Source organism: Sceloporus undulatus, chromosome 1, assembly GCF_019175285.1.
Source record: "Sceloporus undulatus isolate JIND9_A2432 ecotype Alabama chromosome 1, SceUnd_v1.1, whole genome shotgun sequence".
In the NCBI taxonomy this organism is placed as follows: Eukaryota; Metazoa; Chordata; class Lepidosauria; order Squamata; family Phrynosomatidae; genus Sceloporus; species Sceloporus undulatus.
This window is the reverse complement of record NC_056522.1, coordinates 120,454,842-120,478,687: the sequence shown is the minus strand read 5'-3', so window position 1 is coordinate 120,478,687 and position 23,846 is coordinate 120,454,842. Positions and strand designations below refer to the sequence as shown.

At 40.3% G+C, this 23,846-nt stretch overlaps 1 protein-coding gene across 5 annotated transcripts in view; it reads right to left on the bottom strand.

Annotated features, from left to right (window-relative positions):
* Positions 1-13,902, bottom strand: part of EPHA7 (EPH receptor A7) — a 229,865-nt gene extending 215,963 nt beyond the window's left edge. For 3 of the 5 annotated variants that reach the window (XM_042454981.1, XM_042454990.1, XM_042455018.1), the window contains exons 1-3: positions 13,563-13,902; positions 5,883-5,947; positions 136-805 (exon numbers count right to left, since the gene is read on the bottom strand). In XM_042454981.1, the coding sequence (XP_042310915.1) occupies positions 136-805; positions 5,883-5,947; positions 13,563-13,656 (829 nt within the window). In that variant the 5' untranslated portion in view covers positions 13,657-13,902. Of the gene's footprint in view, positions 1-135; positions 806-5,882; positions 5,948-6,652; positions 6,673-9,028; positions 9,081-13,562 lie in introns of those variants that run through there. The other 2 variants (XM_042454999.1, XM_042455008.1) reach the window with 2 other exon arrangements.
* Between the last annotated feature and the right edge of the window lie 9,944 nt (positions 13,903-23,846).

Sequence of the window (23,846 nt, the reverse complement as noted above, 5' to 3'; positions counted from 1 at the left end):
ACTAACAGAGAAATTCCCAGCTCATAGACCTTGAACTAAATAATAACAACACGATCAAGTAGAAAGGCATTTTAAAGAGAGAAGAGCAGGAGATATTGTAAGAAAAATAATACTTAAAGCATGTTTTCTACTTACGTTCACACGTGTCCCCTTTTTGCTGGAAACCAGCTTTGCAGATACACTTCCCAATAGGTACTAACCATTCTCCCTCTGCACTACAGTGCATTCTAGGAGAGTTCTCGGCCTCTTCTTCTGCACTGGTGACACAAGTTCCGTGGACCTCAACTAGGGAAGAGAACTCTGACCCAGTCACTGTATCTGGAAAAATAGCTAAGTTCTCAATAATGGACCAGCACTTCTTGTAGTATACTTTGACAGAAACCAAAGCAATGCAGGCACCTACATCCTGAAATGCAAGGTAGAATCCTTTTTTGGATAGAGGTCCAATCTCTCTCACCTCTGTATTAAGTTTCATTTTTCTCTCCCCAAGATCACCTTGGGTAAAGCTTTCATCAGCTGCAATTGTATCTATTTTTACATACAGGTTTTCTCTGATACTCCTGCCAGTGTCATAGTCTGTTTCATAATAATGCAAGTTGAAAGTTTCTTTACATGTTCCCAGGACTCCAGGAAGGCTATTACAATCTCTCAGAGTAAATTTTAGTTCTACAAAAATCCTTTGTGCATTGCCTTTTGCAATCCAGTTAGTCCGCAGCCAGTTATTCTGGTTAGGCTCCATGACTTGGCATACCTGGTATGTTCGTATAGGTGTGTAGTTTTCATCCAGTCCACTAATTTCTTCCCACTAAAACACAAAAAGGAGTAACTCATATTAAGCTATCATCTTTGGTCAAATATGCACATACATTATTTTTAACTTTTTAATATTTTTAAACTGTGGTGATTTGGTGAGTGATGATAACGATGTAACTAGCTTTCTATGTCACCTTTCTTCCAATGAATTCCTGACTCTCATACTTGTCACGTTATCTTTATATCTGTGTTACAGGTCAAGTTAAGAGAGCATAACTGGCCTAAAGCCACTCAGGGAGTTCAACGGCTCAGTGGCAATTTGGACCTGGATGAGTGGTAGCCTACCAACACCAAACTGAATCATGGCCAATGTGACCCAAACCACAGCAAGCTCAACAGGTTTAACTGGGAAGACACTATATCACTGAGGCAAAGATTAAGCTCCAACTTAGACATCCCTTCAGGAACAGGCCTTATCTCTTTGCTACAGCCCCATCTTCAATATGGGAACAAAAATACTGTCCTATCTTTAAAATTACTTTAATCAATGTGTTTAGTAGTTCTTTGGGTGTAAACAAACAAGATAAATTTACACATTTCATGTGAGATAGGTCAATGTGACAGACAACTTATCCAGAACAGACTTACTAGTTTATGCTTTGATCCCAAAATTATGAGACATTATCAAAAATAATTATCCCTGATGATTCATCACAATATGATATTACTTGATATAATCAAAATGAGAGGTCATTCTGCTGATAGCATTTCTAAAAAATGTTGGATTTCCATTTTGGTAAGTAGGGTTTGGGTTTGGCTACTCTTTAAACTATTGCTTTCAAGAGCCAAACTGTCATTTAGCAAATGAAACTGTCATTTCACAATAGATCAGCTCATGAAATCAAAAAGCCAGCATATGCACTGCCTATCAACATCATAACATAAATTAAATGTTTGGAAACGAGCAACAAAAACATAAAAGTGTGATTTTTTTAAGCTGACACTATGAATATTGCAAATAACACATATACAAGTACTTCAGTCCTATAGCATCACTGACGTTAGCAATGGCTAAAACAAAACAGGTTCTACTTTAAGCAGGTTTTTTAAATGCCTTCAGGTTCTGGTCAGGGGTTACCAATATCTCTTTATTTAAATAGCACTTAACTATAGTTATTAGTAGCAAAAAAAGTAGAATTTGTACCCATAGACAGACTGGGTTGAGTAAAGGAGCATTTGATCCCCCAATCTGCTCTTGATATCTTGACCATGATTAATGGACTGGCAAGCATAATTGTTTCTAACGGCTGAAGTAGACGGTCCAGAAGGAGCGGCCTCTAGCTGTTGCTGCACCAATTGTGCCAGGACTGCGGCAACTGGAAATCCCACTCACTTAGTGGGCTGCCGTCACAATCGCAAATGAGTCACCAGCAAGAGCAGATTAAATTCGTTCCATTTGCCAGCGACTTCAGAGCATCTTAGTCAGCCTCGGAGGGGCTTCCAGCCACTTTGCGGGTAATGTGTCATCTAAACGCCACACCCCTGAAGCATCTGGAAGCCACGCTATCTGGTCCATCTGTTTTGGGCCTAAGAAACATATTATGCTATTCAAAAAAGTAGATGTATTGGAACAGCGGTTTAGTACACATGTGCATAACAACAGAACAAGTAATGCTAGCAACACTTTGTGTAATGAAGATACAATGAATTGTGCATCTACTTGCACAATCATTTGTGTAAAGTACTTGTTTCGACATTTGTACAAGGACAAAACTAGGCTTCCACAAAGAGTGGAAGGACACATGGACACTACTAGATACAACCCTGTATCTACAACAATCCTTTGTAGTTGTTTCACTATTATTGATTCAGCTGTTTCACTATCAATTACTCATGGAAGGTAAATACTAAAAGAACAACTGGCTTACTATGCTGAAAGCCATAGCACATAATAGTTCACAAGCCTATTTGACAGCAAATGAGATAATTTTAGTGTTGGTCGACTGCTCTAAGTAAAATAGACATTGATAAACTGATGCTAGGACTTATTATCACAAAATATATTATGGCTGTAAATGGTGAAATGCACAGAGGTTGTAAACATTAAAAATGCATTTTAAAGTACTGCAGTATTTATGTCACAATATGCATGATATGGCATATTTGCTTAATGAAACACACTGTTTCCTTAGTGAACTGAACAAATTACCAAGTGAAATGTAACATTACCTTTTTTAAGGAAAACGTGTGAAGATCTATTATACAAAATCAGGTTATTGGTCTACTAGCACAGTGTTGTCTAATGTCTTTCCTAATCTTGCTGAGATCTTTTCAACTGGACATAGTAAAAACAGATTCTGGTACCCGATACACAAAGTATATGTTCACCCACTGAGCAATGATCATATTCCCTTACAAATCTAATACTTCCTGCTTTCTCAACCACATATATAATATAGTTTGGTATGATAAAATACAATACCAGAACCTAAATTCTTATTAGCATCATATAGAGCCATCGATGTGGAATATATACTAAAGCAGATCAAAATGAAACTCAGTGACATTAAAGTGATTCCACTTCCTTGTCTTCTCTTCAATTTAAGATTTCTCCTACAAAATTGATTGGAATCAATGGAATTAAATCTAAGTACAACTTGACTGGCTTGTAGAACCAGTCTGAATAACATAGGATGTCATCATCACCTTGCAAAAGGGATATTATGTCTTAAGAGATTAAAATACTCTCAGACATTTCCATAAGAAATGTCAAACAAGTTTAGTCTATGCAAGGTTTGTGTACATACTGAATTTCATCTTTGGTTTGACTGTTACATTTATTGTAACGTATTTGCAAGATGGATCTAATCCATCAGGAGCTGCTGCTTGTCTGTAGCATAAATCTGTAGCATAATCAACTACAGTGGTACCCCGGGATACGAAAGCACCGCCTTACGAAATTTCCGGGTTACGAAAAAAATCAATAGGAAAAAACTGTTCCGGGTTACGAAGGTTATTTCGGGTTACGAAAATTTTTTTGGTGCTTTTCGGCGCTATTTCGCACGAAATCGCGGCTTTTCCCCATTAGCGCCTATGGCTTTTTCGGCTTACGAAGGATTTCGGGTTACGAACGCGGCGGCGGAACGAATTATTTTCGTAACCCGGGGTACCACTGATCTCCTTAATGTCTTGTGTATTAATATTAATAAATATAAAATATCCATAAAATATTTTGTTGTTGTCGTCATGTTCCATCAAGTTGTTTTTGATATATGGAGACCCTAAGGTGAACCTATCATGGAGTTTTCTTTGCAAGTTTTTCCAGAGAGGATTTGCTGTTGCCTTTCTCTGAGACAGAGAGAGTGTAACTTGCCCAAGGTCAAACAGTGGGTTTACATGGCTCAGCCAGGACTCAAGTGCTGGTCTCTAGAATCCCAGTTCAATGCTCGAACCAATGCACCACACTAGCTCTCGTTATATTATATATTATATAAAAATGCCTTTATTGTCAAAAGTGTAGTAGGTGTTTTAAGGGAGTGGGTGAGCATAAACAGCATTCATGTCTTGATAAAGTGATATTTCAAAGGTCTCAGTAAGAGCATCTCTAAACTAACTATTTTTTCCTGAACTTCTCTGGAACATTTTTTTCTTTTCTTTTAATCAAGAATTGTGTGTGTGTTTGTGTATCTCAAATACCACACTGTTAAAGAAGAAATTACTTATTTGATAGAAGATACCAGTCATGTTTATAGAAGTCTTAGATGCAATAACCTTCTTTAAAATAATCAACTATTTAAGTTTACCACTGTAAAATTATGGAACTGGCTGCAATCCACGCATTTTCTTCCCATTGTTCATAAGCAATAAATTTTTCCACATTCTATAATAAATAGGCATGCCTTTATTATCTCATTTCTGGTCTACTACAAATTGTTCTTTCTGGCACTCTTTTTAAAAGGCTACCATCAATGAAAAATGTTAATAGCTAAGTTATTGCACAATTTAACTATTTAGATCACATTACAAGACTTCAGACTTGCTTCCACCCTGTGCTTGGATTGATTTTATGATCTTACTTTTGAATGAGACACTTTCAGGTTTTCATTCTTCTTATTTACAGGATTTGTTACACTTATCCCCACTCAGAGTTCACGCTCTTGTGATTCCAGATTTCTTTATAAGCTTTGGATTAAGGGTCTGACTGTGCAAACCATTATTCATAGCCATTCAAGGAAACTACCTGTGTGAGTAGGAATTACTCTAAAAGATGGAGCAACCGCGTCCTGAAACTCTGTGACGGCAAAAATCTCATTTAAATTAACAGAATTTCAGGGAGATAATTTAAGAGGATATTATACTTATCTGATTTCAGTGTTTAGACCCACTATGTAATTTAACTTCAGGAGTGTATGAACAATTCTTTGTAATTACAGTCTGTCGTTTCATAATATTAATTGTAAAAAGATATGTGATGGGCATTCCTCCCATGTCCAGATTAAAAACTGAAAGCATAAAACTGAATGGATTCTAAGCCTGAAAAATAGTGAACAGATAATATAATAAAATAATGTATGATTTTAATATAAAAATGCTCAGGATACGTTTGTTAAGAAGAATGAAAATAAGTATGTGAACTGCTGCTTGGGTGACAATGAATTGTATACTCAGATTCACCAGATTTATACATTTCAAATGGCCCAAATATTTATTTTATTTTCTCTCTGGCTTGCAAGATGGTAAGTTTCAGATGTTATGGAAACACTTAAATACTTGGTGTATATCTAACAAAATTGTGTTAAACTGTTTCAAAATCATGTAGTCAAAGTCCATATTCCAAAATAGCTATATAAAATATAGTGATAAAATAACTACAGTGTATAATGCTCTAATGTAAGAATTAAGCAATTTCATTGTTTTATATTAAAATACAGAGCCTATGAATTCAGCACTAAGAATAGTGCTTATGTCAATGAAGAGTTTTTCCTTGTACAAACTATGCTAATTTATACACCAAAGATTTTGCAAACAAATGTTTGTTAAAATTTGCTGGTGAAAATCTGGTTAAATGTAATATTATTATTATGGGGTTTAGTTTATCTCACTTGATTTTTATAGTACAGTATACTTACTCCATTGGGAGGAGAAGAAATCCATTCCAACTCTGTCTGCTGTGCTTTGGAATCCAACAATATTACTAAAAAGAGGGGGAAAAACATCTTGTGTTACACTGCTTTAAAGACAAAAGAGCTTCATAATGAAACTACACATGAAAATGCATTCAATTATTTTTTTCATCTAAACTTAAATTCAAAAAGGCAGTTCATGAGCATTGTGAACTGTAGGCAATCGTTTTCAAGTAGACCATACTCTATTATTAAGTAACAGAATGGGGAAGTGGCAGGAACTTAAGTTTGCTATTGATTTATTATAGATTATTATAGTTTATTATAGTTATACAGAGGTACAGATATGTTATCTAAGGTATAATTTAATATTATAATGACTTTTTAAATATAAAATATTCATTCATGACAATTTCATATTTAATATAAATGCAATCATTTTAAAACTCAGACACACACATAGATAAAAACAACCTACTATGCTATATACTAGAGGGAATGTGAAAAACAGTAACACAGTAATATTCATGTTCATACCTAAAATAAAGCACTATATGCAAAATAAGATTACATAAAACTAAATATTGAATTAGCATTATTGAATTAGCATATTCACACTATCAAGTAGAATACATGCATACATATTAGCCTGACATAATTACACCCATATCAATCAAGTATTAGAATAACTATGTGTACATACTACCAGGTTATGGCTTTTAAAATGTTTAAATTATATTTCACAGATGTTAAATTCAATGGGAATTTTTTTGTACCACTTCAGCAAATTGTAGCATATAGTCTTCTTATTTTAGCTGAAAAACCGATAAGAAATTACAATTATTGGAGTAAATTATCTAGTTATTAGCAGCAGTCTATTCTGACTCTTACTCCAATACGCAATCACAGAAAACACAAAGGGATAGCTATATATATTTCTGACATTTTGCTGAATAAGAATAGCATTAAATATAGTTGTAAAACTCTGCTGGCACATTATGTACATAATATTATAATACCTCTTTTACTATTAGTCAACGGAAGCATGTAAATTATATAATTAGTTAAGCATTATTTCAGAGAAGACTTTTTTTTCTAGCCACCAATAAAATCTTGGAATTTTATTTACTGAGATCTTTTTAGACAACCCTATGATCCTATGATTTGTTAATATGTCATATTTTAACAAAAGAAAAACTTTCAGTGTTAAGACGATTAAAGCAAAGGAATATACAGCTTCTAGTTCTCAAAATGTCTGTTTAAAAGTAAATTCCATTAAAATTCCTTCACAATAATCCATGATAGTAATCTCAGAAGTATTAATGTAGTCTTAAGTAGCATTTTAAACATATCCATTCACACTTGGAGGACTACAAGGTCATACCTTCCTTCAATAGTAAAAAAATCTCAGAATTTCAGGAATAGATTCTTCAGATGTTGTCTAATATATTACAGCTCCGTAACTGTTACTTAATTTCTATGTAATCAACTACAGAGCCCAATTGCCCTTGTATGTACATTTTAAAGCCCCACGGTTGAGACTTATCCTTACTCCCAAAGGGAAAATAAAATATTGCAGTCCTGGCCTGAAAATATAGTTTAAAATGTGGGGAGAGGGTTGTTCCCTACTATCATCTTGTGTCATCTCACTTGAAAAGTTCATACTCTACTCAAACTTAGTTTCACATCTCATTTAATTATTTAATTAATTAGTCCATGCATCCAAGGGACTTCAGCTAATCATGCATCTAAGTAGGAGTTGATAGATTCTATGTGCTAGATTACTAAAGACCACACTGATAAGCTTAGCTAAAAAAAGCCATAATGCATGTTTAACTCATATATGTCTATATCAATGCATCCACCACTTAAGAGCAGGTGTAATTCTCTAATTGGCCTAAACATGTCCAGTGGTACGTACTCAAACACTGGTATCCTATATAGTAAATAATATTATAGTGAAAGGGGCAACTGTGCGTGCGTGTGCAAAATATAGCTTTGAATGTTACTAGTTATAAAACTCTTCTAGTAGCCTTGAACAAAACCCAAAAATTAGTGGAACAAAAAACTGACTTTCAGAGGTGCTGATGGACCCCTTTATTCACAAATGACCACTTCTGCTATGCGGTCTAAATAGGGGCTCCCAAATACATACACTTTTCAATGAAAAAAAGTTTATACAATCATCCAGCCTACATTAAATCAAATCAATGTCAGCAGAAAATGAAAGGAGTTTTAGAACCTGTTGGGACAGTGAGGGCTGTAATAAAATTTGTAGGGCACATATTGGTCAGTCTCAGCTCACTTGCAAAAAACAATGAACCTACTGGTCATCACCTGAACAATACAAGGCACAGTTGAACTTTTCTGCCTTTCAAAGCTTGTGGCACTATTTAAAACTAGTAGCAGCTAGCCCTTGAAAGATGCTCAAGGAACTGTTGCCCAACACAACCTTTGTTGTTTGTCCTGTAAAACTATATGAACTTTGCATGACAAGGAAAATACCCAACAAAAACTGAGAAAAACTTCTGAGATAGTTTTTTGTGGGTTTTCTGGGCTATGTGGCCGTTTTCTGGAAGAATTTATTCCTGATGTTTCTCCTGCATCTATGGCTGCCATCTTTGAGAGATATTGTGACCTACAAAGTGTGCTCATTGATTTTAAATGACTGTTCAACTTATTTTTTTGCCCCAGATGCACACATTTGTTTTTCTTCTACTGCTCCTGTTCAGCTTGGAGCTCTGAGACCTGACTGACTCAAACCAAATGGGGAGCAATAGCATCTGCTCTGGCTCATACATGCGCCAATCTTATGCAGTCAGCCCTGCCATTAGTAATGGAGACAAACAAAACAGAAAGAGTGTCCTCCTTAGAGTGACGCACCACAGAGCTCTCTCTGTAGTAGTCTTATCAAGATTACCTTCACAGAATTTGCAAGTGGTAAGTGTGCAACTTTGCACATGGGCAGCAGCACTCTATTACTACAGGTTGAGTCTCCCTCATCCAAAATGCTTGGGACCAGTGATATTTTGGATATTTATTTATCTGCTATTCTGGAATGGCTGTATTTGCATATGCATACATAATGAAATATCATGGAAACAGGTTGTTGTTGGTGGCGGTGGCGTGCCTCTGAGTTGTTTCTGACCTACCACAGAGTTTTCTTGGCAGGTTCCATCAGAGGGATTTAACATTGTCTTCCCCAAGGCTGAGAGTGTGACTTTATAAAGGCCTCCCAGTGGGTTTCCAACAGTGAGTGGGGATTGGGACCCGACTCTAAACAAAAAAAAAGTCATTTATGCTTAATAGCCACCTTATTACACACAGCCTGAAGGCAATTTTATGCATTATTTTATGCATAACACTGGACATGAAAGCAAGTTCCTGTTTCAGCCTCAACTGTGGTCAACTTTAGATGTGCAATAGTGTGTGGATCCAGACACACATTGAACCATTAGAAAGCAAAGCCACCCATGAAAAAAGTTTGGGGCTTTTGGGGAATGTTTTGGATTTTCAGATAAGGGAGACGCAACCTGTATATCGCTAATACTAAGGCCCCAACCCCAGCAGTTCAAAAACAAGCTAAAGGACAAAGCCTTGCACAGAGAACAAAGGAAGACTTTCAGACACATAGCTGTAGTTTCCTTTCCACAGGGAAGGGAGACATGAAGTTTTCGGGACTTGGTGCATTCCTTTCCTCCTAACCAGAGAGAATAGGAAAGGGCAAGAGGCTCCTTTCCTTAGTTGACTTCTTTTTCTGACCCACACCTAGGAGCAACAGGAAAGGTCTGGCAGGGCAGGAATGGGGAGAGACAGCGGCATCCCACTTCCAAGCAAGACACCCCAGAGAAGCCTCCTGCCACCCTTCTAGGATGCCTCCACTAATGTTTTGAGTGTCTGAAGAAAGAGTTTCCCGGGCTTCTCTTTGGTATTCAAGTTGCACTGACACCCTCCACAGCCTTCCAGAAGAGACTCTGCAAGTCACACAAGGCTCTCTGTGTGTGTGTGTGCGTACCCACACATTAGTGAACATCTAAAGTTGACCCACACATTACTGCACAGTTCTGAAGAAACTGAGGAAGTCACAAAGGGCTTCTGCGTGCGTCTGTGTCGACTCACACATTACTGCACATATAAACCTGACCCCACGTTTTACATGGGTCTGAAGAGACTCTAGAAATCACACAAAGCTGTGTGTCGACCCACACATTACTGTGCATCTAAAGTCTACCCCACACATTTTGCAGTTCTGAAGAGACTCTGGAAGTCACAAGGGCCCTCTGTGTGTGTTTGTGTGTGTTGCCTTTAGTAAGGCATAGGTTCTTTGTTTAAATTAGGGAACTGTCTATTCCTGAGGAGACCCAAACCCTCAGTAGCTTTCCTACCTCACAATCTGATTCTCCTCTGGAAGGTCGGTTGGATGCCTGAAAGACACTTCAGATGTGCTCCCCCCCCCCCCCCCCCACACACATTTTCCTTTGGCTCCACTTTCAAACCCATATCAAAGTAATATGGCATTTTCACTCTATTTTTTAATACAACCTCACTTTTCTTCATGCACTCCCAGACAGATGTGGACAAGGAAACAAAAATTATCCCTGAATGGCTCCTGTGGGGCAAGAGGAGCAAAAGAGCTTCTCCAAAAAGTCGGAAACTTTTTCCAATCTCACTTCAGGGAAAGGGGGTCTGAGATCTGAGGCCAAGGTTTCCTCTACTACACAAACACACACACAAACACACTCCTTTCTTTGCTCTTCCCTCAATTCAACCACAAAATGGACCCACACATTGCTGCCTGGTTCCAAAGAGACTCTGAAAGTCACACAAGCCTCCCTGGCTTTGGAGCATCTCTTTCTCTCACACTCACCCACTACACAAACACATCATATGTGTGTCTGTGTACACACACACACAGGAAAGCTACAACTGGCTTTTGCATCCCAGACCTCTCCTCCACTCCCGCAGTGTTTGCCTGGTTACCTTTTCCTCCTTCCACCACCTTCCATTTCAGCCTTTCAGATAAAGTTTTCATGGGGTATAAAAAAGGGCCATTGATTCCAAAACTACCCACACAAACACACACCTCACAACAACTCTTTCTTCACCTGTTTTTGGAAAGAAGGGATATTTTAATGGAAAGAGAGAGAGCGCACTTCCTTTGCCATCAGTTCCGACTACAAGCTCAGAAAGGCATTTTACCTCAAAAAGAAAAGGAAAGACCCTACATATCTATGTATCTATGAGTGTGTGTGTGTCTATATGTGTATATGTACCCCCACACACATATAATACACACACACATGTGTGTGTGTGTGTCTGGTCTTGGAAGCAAAGCAGTGTCAGCCCTGGCTAGTACTTGGAGGGGAGACTGCCAAGGAACCCCCAGGTGGTGTATTTCAGAAGCAAAACCACCTCTGAGTCTTCCTTGCCTAAGATTCAAATTCATACACTGACAGGCAACTTGAAGGCATACATAAACTAATACATCACACACACATACATATACACCCACACACATATATACATACATACATATAGATGATGGGGACATTTGTTGATGCTGAAATAATTCCTCCTCCTTTCCCTCTAATATAAATATACATATTTATATATGTGTGTGTGTGTGTGTGTGTATGTATGTATTTGTTCAATTCCACAGAGGCTTCTTTGCTGGCTTTGGGGGCAACCTGATACACACACACACATTTCCCCCCTGAGTAACAAGAGCTCCCCCACAAAATACTCATCTAAGATTCATTAACACATACACAAAGACATACACACATTATAGGAAACAGTTCAACAGAAGCTTCTGTTTCCGGCTTTGGGAGCAGTATGTAGTTTTCTTGAATGAAATGTGTGTGTGTGTGTGTGTGTGAATGGATCGTAGATTGATGGGTATTTTTGGGGGGAGCCCCTCTTGCTATTCAGGGAATGTATGTGTGTGTGTGTGTGTATCTCTCTCTCTCTCTCTCTGTGTGTGTATCTATATCTATCAGGATGCCCCCAAAGCCAGAAAGAGAAGCCTCTGTTGAACCATTTCCTATAATGTAAGTGTGTTAGAGAGATTGAGTCTGTGTGTGTCTGTGTGAGAGTGTTAATGAATCTTAGATTGATGGGTATTTTTTTTTGGGGGGGGGACTCCTCTTGCCACTGAAATGCCAATGAAATGTTAACTCCCTTCTATACAGAGTAAGCCTACTATTATTATTATATACACAGGGAGGTGAGTGGGAATGCATATTCTGCTGCATAGATGTATGCGCACACTGTGTATATTCACTCCACACTGATGGTCCATCTCTGCCTTGGGCAAAGAGGAGTTGGGCTCCTCAGAAGTGCCACCAAAGGCACAAGTGGACTTCTGCTTCAGGAGTGTTTTGAAGCTGTTTTGAGGGGACAGGGAGGACTTAGGAGACCCTCAGCCCAAACCTCTCAGGGATGAGGAGGAGGAGGAAGAACAGGAGGATGGATGCCTTCTCCTCAACCTCCTAAAGTCCACCTCAGTCTTGGAAGAGAAAGGTTACCTGCTTCTCTTTCCACCATCCCAATAATAATAATAATAATAATAATAATAATAATAATAATAAATTAGTTAATACATCTCTGGTCAAATCAGCAGCACAAAGATCCATTTCTGAGGTTCACACGCTTCCCAGGGACTCTACCAAAATACCCCGTTTTATTATTTTATCCAGGATTGCAACTGCATGCAACCCCTCTTAGCTCCCCCCAAAAGTGTCTCCCCCCCAAAAAAATTGCAACTGCAAAGACTACATGCACACACATAACACACAATGCACAACACACAGCACAAGAACACACACACAACACAGGAGGGGAAGCATCCCAAAGCTTTGCATCACTTGCAAAAAGCCCCCTAAGCCCTTCCTCGCCTTCCCAGGCACTCATCCCTCCTCATTTCATCGTAAGGAATGAGTTTCCATGGGAAGTCAACTGAGGCAATAAACCCTTTCTAAAGCTGGAGGTGCCAGTGCTTCCCTCTTTTTGCTTTTCAGCCCTGTCTCTGCTGGGTTGGAAGGGGAAAAGGGGTTGCATGCAGCTGCACCCCTGAAGACAGACAAGGTTTAAAATAAAAAGGGAAAGAGGGGCTGCATGCAGTTGAAATTTGGGGGGAACAGGCACTTTTTGGGGGGGATAAAGAGGGGTTGCATGCAGTTGCAATCTGGAATTGCACGGTTTAAAATACAAAAAGATGGGCTGCATGCAGTTACAATTTGGGGGGGAAATGTACTTTTTTGGGGGGCAGGGGTTGAATGCAGTTGCAACCCTGAATAGACATGGTTTATAATAATAATAAAAAAGGAAAGAGGGGTTACAATTTGGGGGAAAGAGACACTGGGGGGGAGAGGTTGCATGCAGTTGCAACCCTGAATAAAGACAGTTTAAAATACCAAAAAAAAGGGGAAAGGGTTGTTATCTGGGGGGGGACCAAGTTCTTTTTAAAGAACAGATTGCATGCAGTTGCAACCTGCAAAAAAAGGGGGGGCTTAAACAAATAAATAATAATAAAGAGAGGGGTCACATGCAGCAGCATAAAGTCGCCAAAATAGAAATAAGAATAAAGCTCTTTGGGAGGGAGAAAGGCTTAGCTAAACTTTTCTCTTTTTCCTTTGGTGGCGGCGGTGTTCTTTTTAAAGCATGCATCCTCCTCTCCCTCCTTACCTTCTTTCGCAGCCTGTGCCTCCCCCGTGTGAGCAAAGCCAAGCAGCCAGACGCCACAGAAAATAATCCAAGGGAGCCTACTTTGCAAAACCATGGTGCATGAGCTGGAAGGGTGTTTAAACACAGCTTAAGTATATGGATATATATATATACTTATATATATATGGATATATGTATGTATGTATAGATAGCTGCAAGGAGAAAAAGTGCTGCTGCTAATGCTGCTGCTGCTGCCACTTCCAGGGCTCCTTGCCTTCGCAGCGTTCCTTCTGCTCCTTTCCCCTTTGCTTTCCCTTCTTCTGCATTTGCTGCCTGCAAGTCTCCGACTGCAGACCGGGCGCTCGCGCCACACTCCAATCATATCAATAGGCGCGCGGGAGGAGGGAGGGAGGGAGGGAGGAGGAGAAAGGGGGCGTGGCCAACGTTTCGGAGCCTCAGCCCGTCCTTCAAGAGGATTGGCAGGCCGGGACCAGCCTATAAGAGGAAGCCTGATCTCAAGATTCGAAGGCGGCGGTGACTGATCGATCGCTCTTGGAGACGGAGGCGGGGCTTAGAGGCTTTGTGGCCAATGAGAGGCCGGCGGTGTCAGGTTGCCCGTTGGTGCTGGCTGGATTAGGCGGTTGGGGTTCTTTTGAAGGAGGGAGGCGAGGGAGGAGGTCGCTGAGGGAGAGGCTCCTAGCTGTGGGTTAAAAAGTGGCACTTGTTGTTATTGTGTGCCTTCGAGTTGATTCCGATTTATGACGACCCTAAGGCGAACCTGTCATGGGGGTTTCTTGCCAAAATTTGCCCAGGGGAGGTTTGCCATTGCTATACTCTGAGGCTGAGAGAGTGTGACTTGCCCAAGGTCACCCCAGTGGGTTTCCATGACTGAGCTGGCATGACTCACTCGAAAATACATTATTATGATTGTTATTATGATTGTATTTATATCTTGCCCTTCTCCCAAGATGGACTCAGGGTAGCTTACAACATTAAAAAAAACCAAACAGTTAAAAACACAAAAATTAGTATATTAAAATAGAATTAAGTTACCACAACAATAATTAAAACAGATTCAATTCTGAAATCCAAGCAGGATATAAATACTCTAAATAAATAGGAACGCTCATGCTGCCAGCCCCTTTATTTCAGCTACAAGATCCCTCTGCAGACTGACTTGCCCAAGGTTACCCATGGGTTTCTATGGCTCTGTGACTGGGCTGGGATTTGAACCCTGGTCTCCAGAACTGTAGTCCAATGCTCAAACCACTACACTATGCTGGCTATATCACTAGAAACCCTGCTCTCGAGTCTTTGGAGTTTATCACACAGGAGGAATTGCTCTTAATTTCAAAGGAAAAGAAAGTGGGGCCAGAATGCATTCACGTGAATTCTCTTGTTCAGCGAATTTACATGAATTCCAATTGCGTTTGAACTGACTTCCCATTGCCCAGAAATAGCTTGCCATTGCCCAAAATTGTGTGTGGTAGTCTATCACACAGTAACATTAAACCCCATGATTGCGTTCGGATTGCCATTGGATTATACTTCCAATTTCCCTTGTCTGATAACTTCCCTAGTCCAGCGCTCAAACGACTAAACATATCTAGGGGTACCGGTGTTGGCCGTATAGCAAAGCACAGTATTATCCAAAATCTATTAAACACTGATACCTTTATGGGGACAACCAAACTGCACAAAACATGTTGCAAGCTTTTGAAGCTCCACTGGCTTCTCCTATCAGGCAAAAGTATTAAAAATCTATAAAGAAAGGGGAACAAATCGACAATGTTAGTCATAGCCCTGCATTTGGTTGAGATGTTGTGGTTGCTGTCCTCAGTTCAGATGATAATGGATATTCACGCAGGTGGACCCCATCCTCCTGGCCATGGGAACTTCAGTCAGGGAAAAAAACTTTAAATTTCCGTTGTTGTTGTTGTTGTGTGACTTCACATGGCTTCTGATTTATGGCAATGCCAAGGCACACCTGTCGTGGGGTTTTCTTGGCAAGTTTCTTCACAGGGGGGTTGCTATGGCCATCCTATGGGGCTGAGAGGAAACCCAGTGGGTTTACATGGCCAAGCCAGGATTAACAAGACAAAAAGTTACTACCTTTGAGATCCAGTTTGAATCCTTTGTGAGGCTACAAGCCCCTTAATTAGGAAGAGAACCATTACTGAACTTTTATTCTGGAAGTGAGGCAGTTAGCCAGAGCAAACAACAGCAAACACCACCTCTCCTCCCTTGCCTTTTCTTGGAAGAAAGGGAAGCCCCCTCGTCCCAGCCTGGAGGCATCCTGAAATGCCCATAAGTATTGCTGGCAGTGCTATTTCTCCCACTGGGAGGGAGAGTATTATTCCCACTGCAAGCCAGAGGAGCCAGGATCTGTTCCTACCTCTGTATTGCTCATGTTTTCTGGGCTCCTCTGAAAGGGGTGAGCAAAAGAGGGTGAGCCCAACAACCTATGTGCAAAGGGATCCTGTAACACCTTTACATGCAAAGGGATCTTGTAACCAAGGTCCAAAATCCAGTTTGAAAACCCATTAACTGCCCTTGCTCAATGCTAGGAAATTCTGGGAGCTGTAGTTTGTTGTGGATTATTTTTCTACAGTGTGTTTTGGCCCTAAACCAAGCCAGGCACATCTGCTGCTTGGTCTTCTTTCCTTTTGAGTGGGACACTGAGGCCACCTAGTCATGGGAAAGGTAATATCTTTATTCCCTTTCAGTGTTCCTGTGTTGCTTTGGATGATGCAGGAAGTCAAGAAAGATGAGCCCACTTCATACCACTGTGGGTGAAGATGGAGTGGCAGCAATTCCAAGGAGATGCTCTGCTCGTTGTCCCTTCACTTCTGCATTGTGTTTCTGGGCCTAGTACTGTCATTACCATTTTGACATCCAAAGAGAGAAGTGTCCAGAGGAGGGCGACCAAAATGTTGAAGGGTCTAGAAACCATGCCTGATGAGGAAAGACTTAGGGAGCAGGGGATGTTTAGCCTGGAGAAGAGACGGTTAAGGGGTGATATGATAGTCCTCTTTAAGTATTTGATGGGGTGTCACACTGAGGAAGGAGCAAGCTTGTTTTCTGCTGCTCCAGAGACTAGAACACAGAACAATGGATGCAAGCTACAGGAAAATAGATTCCACCTCAACATTAGGAGGAACTTCCTGACAGTGAGGGCTTTTGACAGTGGAACACACTCCCTCAGAGGGTGATGGAGTCTCCTTCCTTGGAGGTCTTTAAGCAGAGGCTGGTTGGCCATCTGTCAGGAGGGGGTGCTTTGATTGTGATTTCCTGCATGGCAGGGTGTTGGGCTGGATGGCCCCTGGGGTCTCTATGATTCTATGAGAAAACCACTACAGGCAGAGGCAACGGCTTCTTTTCCTAGGAGTTGCAGCTGCTTCTCTTTGTTCACCAGTTCCCTCTAAATGTCCCTGCTGGGCCCAATCCCATCCACTAGACCAGCATAAACAGATAGAGCCTTCTTTAAATTTTCCTTGGAGGAAAAAAAACAATAAAGAAGTCAAAGGTAGTACCAACACAACACTGCGGCATTCCACTGTTTATTGCCTATCACCTCAACCTCTTTCCATTGTCTATCTCTCTCTGTCTATTTGTGTCTGTGTGTATTGTGTGCCTTCAAGTCGTATGGTGACCCTATCATGGGGTTTTCTTGGCAAGAGTTGTTCAGAGGAGGTTTGCCATTGCCTTCCCCTGAGGCTGAGAGCATGTGACTTGCCCAAGGTCACCCAGTGAGTTTCATGGCTGAGTGGGAATCAAACTCGTACTCCAGCTCAAACCACTATGCCACCGTCCCCCCCCCCCTCTCTCTCACATACACACACACTAACCAGGAAGGATCAGGTGTCTACCACAAGTAAGCTAGTCAGAGGAGAGGACAAAAGATAGCTGCTTTCAAAACTAACACTAACACACCCAGCCACCCACTGCCTTGGCTACATCGCTGAGAGATACATCACTCAAACAAGGGGGCAGAAAGGAGCATCTCCTTGCACTTTCTTAGCAGCATGATGGGGCCAGTCCTCCCTGACATGATCACTGGAGAGGTTGAGTGAAACAGAATGGGTAAAAACAGCTGCTGCCATCTCTTTCTTGCATGTTCTTTCACCTCACAAGCAGCAGACCTTGGGAAAGCACTTGCCGGGAGGTGTCCCAGCAACTTTCCAGAGTCCAACTTCAGCTTGTAAGGAAAAAGGAGGGGGAAGAAAATAAGATGTACTAATTGTTGCTGATCGGTTTTTTAAAAAAATCAGTAACATCTGCAGATCCCCTTCCCCTTTTGCTGTAATGCCTTTCCCCCCCTTTTTTTTTTAAATGGTAGTATTAAAATCCTTTTTGAAAAGCATGTTAAGGTAATATAATTTCATCAGTATCAATCAAAGTGGAAGAGACTAGCGGATAGTCTACAGCAATTTTTGCTGTTATAATGGCTGTTGAGCCAAGTTTTGCTTTTGTGTCATAGGAAATGAAATGGCTTAAAACTGAAATCAAACTCTGGGTCATGTAGAAGGCATTGCAGAATACTCTACCTACTTATCCACTTTTCCCCCTTCCAAATACACACTTTGGGAATTGTTTTGGCATTCAATTTTCATGTGGTTCTAGCTTTTTATTTGACGCCTTTTAGTAGCATTCAGCAGTCCACTATATTTTGATCTGTAAATTGCTTAAAATCAGAATTTTGCCAAAGTTTGGAACAAGTAGAAGAGAAGAAAGTTAGAATGTGTAGTATATGCATTTAGTTAAAATTCTCCCAAAACACTGCAAACCTGTAATTGTCAGCTTTGTGGATTGCATTGTGAAGGGGGAGAAAACAAAGGAAATATTCTGTTTGGTTTTAAAAAAAGATTAAAAGAATCTATGTTATGTGAAGTCTCATATTTAATCAACCATTGACTTTAAACATCTGCTAGAAAACATTTGGTTCTGTTTCTAAAACAACTCTTGTAAATAGGAAACAACCTCTTTTGGTGGTTCGTAATTTAAAACGTTTGTTTTCTATGCAGTTCTTTTTTGTAATGTAAAGTTTTAGCATTAGCAATATTTTAGGTTTTAGCACTTTCTCCTCTGTTCCCTCCCAGAAAATATGGGGGTGGGAGCGACACAATTCAATGCCGACATAAATCTGTTTGCAATTTGATATTTTTTTGTTGTTCTAAATGGAACAAGAAACAAAATCAGCTTAGACAACAGTAATTTTTTAGTGTGTAAAGAAAGTTGTCATTTTTTAAAAGATCAGTCCAGTGATGCAAAGAATGCTTTCTGAGCAATGGAAAGAGAGGAGAAAGCAAAGCAACATCTTAGTGTTGTTTCTTTCTGGCCATTTTTAGCAGTGCCCTTTTAATGAACAGCATACACACCAAATCTAATGTTCTTTTCCAGTTACTGCAAGACACTGTTCTCCCCTAATTTAGAGAAATGTTTGAATGCTGACACCACAGGACAGAATGTTTGGAAGGGATTTTGTAATTTTCTATGACACCAGACCATTGTGTATGTCGTTTTAGAAGATTCTAAAATTCTGTAAATGAAATACCTGTTTACATCTTTGAAACAGCCAAAGCCACTCAGGAAGAACTGCCAGTTTCCAGATGCCTATAAAAATTTGGAGTAGGTAGTTGGGTGGGCATGACCCCCTTCCAAAAATTCCATTCCACCTCCTGGAAAGGAAGAGAGAGAGAGAGAGAGAGATGGATCTTCAGCCACCTCCAGTTTTGATTTTGATGGCATGTTTCCAAGTGGTTTGGCCCACAATCCATTCTTAATGCAATTAAATAAAACAAAATAAAACCATGCTTCTCCAACCTTTGGAAGTTGTCAATCCCTCTATGAGAGCAATGAATTTCACAAGACAGAACAAAGCACAAAGTTCCAGGAAAGGCAGCAGGCACTCAAATGTTTATGCAGCCCAGAAACTATAGAAGTGACAGGGAGACTGTGTCTACAACTGCTTCTTTCCTGGTTCCTCCCTTTGCTAGCAGGATAAAGACTATATCTAGCACAGCTCTGTTTTAGTTTGGTCTTGATGCAGAGTTGGATTAGTGTTCTACTCTACAGGTTGTTATGCGTACAGAAGTGGACAGCATGCACGCATCTGGTTAGAAAAATGCTATCCACGGATTAAAAAGCTTGCTGACACTGGGTCAGTGTTTCAGAAGGCAAGCTGAGAAGGGAATCTGAGTTCAATGCTCCTAAAAATGCTTTCTGAGAAATGTCAGCCTCATCTTGTTGTAATAAGCTAAAGTTGATTATTTCCTTATGCACTGTTCTTTCACCATATCTGCAATTTCAAACTGTATAGTGAGGCATGATCCCATTGACTTCAGTGGGTTACACACTGCACTCATGATTTGTAGAGTTTATGTCCTTGGTAATGCAAAACACACTAGAGAAAGAGAGAGAGAAGAAAGGGTGTAATGGAGTAAAAATATGAGGGTTATCATGCTGTTGTGTGTCTTCAGGTCGTTTCTGACTTACGGAGGTGGGTTGCCACTTAGAGGTGGGTTCCCACTGCTTTTTTCTGAAGCTGCAACAGTATGACTTGTCCAATGTCACCCAGCAGGTTTCCATGGCTGATTGGGGATTTAAACTCTAGTCTCCTGGAGTCCTAGTCCAACACTAAACCCACTACACCATGTTGGCTTTTGTTATCATAGTTCCCCCAAACTGTGTTTGTGATTCAGTGGACTTACGTGCTGCAATATTTTCTGGCAAAGATAAATCCCACCCAAACAGACAAACAACAGAAAACACACACACATGCATATATACATAACTCACATAGATACACATACCAGTGTATATACAAATATATGATACTTATGCCCTACTTATGATCATCATAAGATCAAAATTCAAAATGACCTGAACAGACTAGAAAACTGGGCCAAAGCTAACAAAATGAAATTCAACACGGAGAAATGTAAGGTACTGCACTTAGGGCAGAAAGATAAAATGCACAGATATAGGATGGGGGACACCTGGCTAAATGAAACTATGGCCGGTTACAGACTGGCACTTTAGTGCGTGACGAGCACGCACTAGGGTTACAAAAGGGCGGTGCTTCCGCACTGCCCTAACCCTAGTGCGTGCTTGTCACGCACTAAACGGCGGTGGCCCTTCCATATGGCCGCCGCCATGAGGACGTCACGGCCGCGCCGCCTCTAGACGGGGCGGCACGGACGTGATGTCCTTGCTCCGCGCCAGGGCGCTTAGTGCGCCCTGAACATGGAGCAGGAAGGAGCTCCGTTTCGGAGCTCCTTCCTGGTTTAGTCCGCTGGGCGCAGCCTTCAGACGGCTGCACCCAGTGGACTAAAAGAGAAAGGGGCCAAGCGGCCCCTTTCTCCTTCTCCCTGCCGCCGCGGGGTGTCCTTGGGGCTTGAAGCCCCAGGGACACCCCTTTTCAGGCTGCGGGGAAGTGGCGTTTTGCTGCTTCCCCGCAGCCTGAAAAGCAGCGGATCGGGGCCTGAGCGGCTGCCGCTCTGCACACTGAGGCCCCGATACAGCGGGGAAAGGGGCGGGTGTAGACCGCCCCAAATGGGTGGTCTATAACCCGCCTATGTGTGAAAAGGATCTAGGAGTCCAAGTAGACCACATGTTGAACATGAGTCAACAGTGTGATGCAGCAGCTAACAAGGCCAATGTGATTCTAGGCTGCATCAAGAGAGATATATAGTGTCTAGATCAAGGGAAGTAATAGTACCACTCTTTTCTGCTCTAGTCAGGCCCCACCTGGAATATTGTGTCCAGTTCTGGGCACCACAATTCAGAAAGGGCATTGAGAAACTGGACCGTGTCCAAAGGAGGGCGACTAAAATGGTGAAAGGTCTGGAAACCATGCCCTATGAGGAACACCTTAGGGAGCTGGGGATATTTAGCCTGGAGAAGAGAAGGTTAAGAGGTGATATGATAGCCCTATATAAGTATTTGAAGAGATGTCATATTGAGGATGGAGTAAGCTTGTTTTCTGCTGCTCCAGGGACTAGAACGTGGAACAATGGAAGCAAACTACAGGAAAAGAGATTCCACCTCAACATTAGGATGAACTTCCTGACAGTAAGGGCTGTTCGACAGTGGAACACACTGTTTAAGTCTCCTTCCTTAGAGGTCTTCAAACAGAGGCTGGATGGCCATCTGTTGGGGATGCTTTGATTTAGATTTCCTGCATGGCAGGGGGTTGGACTGGATGGCCCTTGTGGTCTCTTCTAACTCTATGATTCTGTGATTCTATCTGTGTTTGTCACTGATGAAATCCATTTCAGCAATCTCTCTCCCATTATAGGCTGCCAGGACTTTCATTCAGCTCTGATCAAGCTGCACACTTCATATTCTATTATATTATAATAAAATCTGGAGTACATTATAGAATTGTATTAATGCAACTTGTGTTGCCATCCTGTCCCATAAAGCAAAACCCATTAAACAGTAGAATGTCCTTCCAAATAACAGAATCAGTTTCTATATGCTGAGACTGTTGGTCCATCTAGCCGGTAAACTCACCTCTCATAAACAGTATGCAAAGAGATATTGTAGCACCTTTGAGACTAACTGAAAGAGAGGAGTTGGTAGCACAAGGTTTTTTAGCATCTGAGGAAGTAGGCTCAAGTCTATGAAAGTTCATGCTACCAACTTCTCTCTTTCAGTCAGTCTCAAAGGTGCCACAAGATCTCTTTCCATACTGATTTTCCAGACTAACAAAGCTATGTCTTTGTTTTTACAACCGTGGTAGACAGTGGCTTTCCAAGCTGTCACGTGGGGTTATTTCTACCTGGACATTCCTGGTGTTTCCTGGCTATTTCCCATCCCAGAGGTCTGACTTTGTGTAGCTTCCAAAGAGTAGATGTCCTTGCGGTAGAATGAGGATAAATACATTCTAAAAATATGTTTGGTTATTTTATCTAAACACCAACATATGACTGAAGTTAATATGAGGGAGAGAGTGTGTTATGCATTACAGACATATATACATGCAAACTTAATTTACATGTAAAAGAGAACTGTAGCTCTATATTCAATTGCAGCAAATAGCTATAATACTGTATAAAGCTCAAATCTGAACAGTTTATTTAATTTTATTTGTTATTTCTCTTTTCCTATTTGATCTTATGGATGTAAGGGTTGATGTAACATCTAATTTATTCTGTTTCTGTTATACTGTATATCTTTCCAAAATATATGCATACTTTCAAATCCTTTTCAATGAGTGATTGTGGTGTTTGATTTTCCAATACCTTTTAATAATGTTTCATAACACTTTTTTGTCTTTTACTTTCTGCAGTAAGTTTTAGAATCTAACCTGGATCATCCTGCTGAGCAGTTGTTATGTGCCTTTTTAGAGAAAAACAGATAGGAAAAAAAGAAAATATTACTTCCAAGTAAACTCAAACACCTAAGGGGACTAAACTCTAACCATCAATTTCCCTGTAATATTCCCTGCCAAAAAAACACTGGAGACTCCATATAACTCAGTAGGTTACAGCTCAAAACCCATCAAATTAAAAGTTTAACCGCAACAATAAAATCATAACGCTGTGTTTTTGAAATGGATATTTTTAGTAAGTGAAAATTTCAGCTCACTAGGCAAGTTACTTCACAGTTAAAATGGCCAGAATCCAGTTGAACATTCGTAGCAGTGACTGAGAGCAGATTCATATGTAAAGTTTCCCAGTCACTGAATCTTCCCTGATTCTGTTGCTTGGATTTCTATGAATAATTTATCCAACAATATTTTCCCATAATAAATAAATAAGTAACCTTGTAATATGACATTATAAACAAAAGCTCTTTTGAACAAAGCTTGCAAAAGAAAAAGCCATTATAGATTCATCTTAGACACAACAACAGCGATTTGTATATAGGAACTGCTTGCTTAGCTATCTGGGTACTTTAGGCTTTACCCCCTGATTTTCAAGTTGTCCTTCCTAGAGTGCTTGCTGGATACTGTCATTCCAGATGGAAGCCCAACTCAGACTAATAAAGACCAATGAAGCAGAATTGTGCCTAAATCTCCTAATTCATTAAGGAAAAAACAGTGTGAGGAAACCACAATTGTGCACATGGTGCGTACATTGGGCTTATATTCAGCCCAAAATGATTTATCCAAATAATAATAATATAATATAATAATAATAAAATTTTATTTATATACCGCCTTTCCGGAGATCAAGGCGGTTAACAGCATATTAAAACACAACAATATAACATCATCAACAACCATAAAAACCATCATAAAATTAACTCATATCATACATCTACATTACTACAATCTAAAAAATCTCAAGCTAGCGA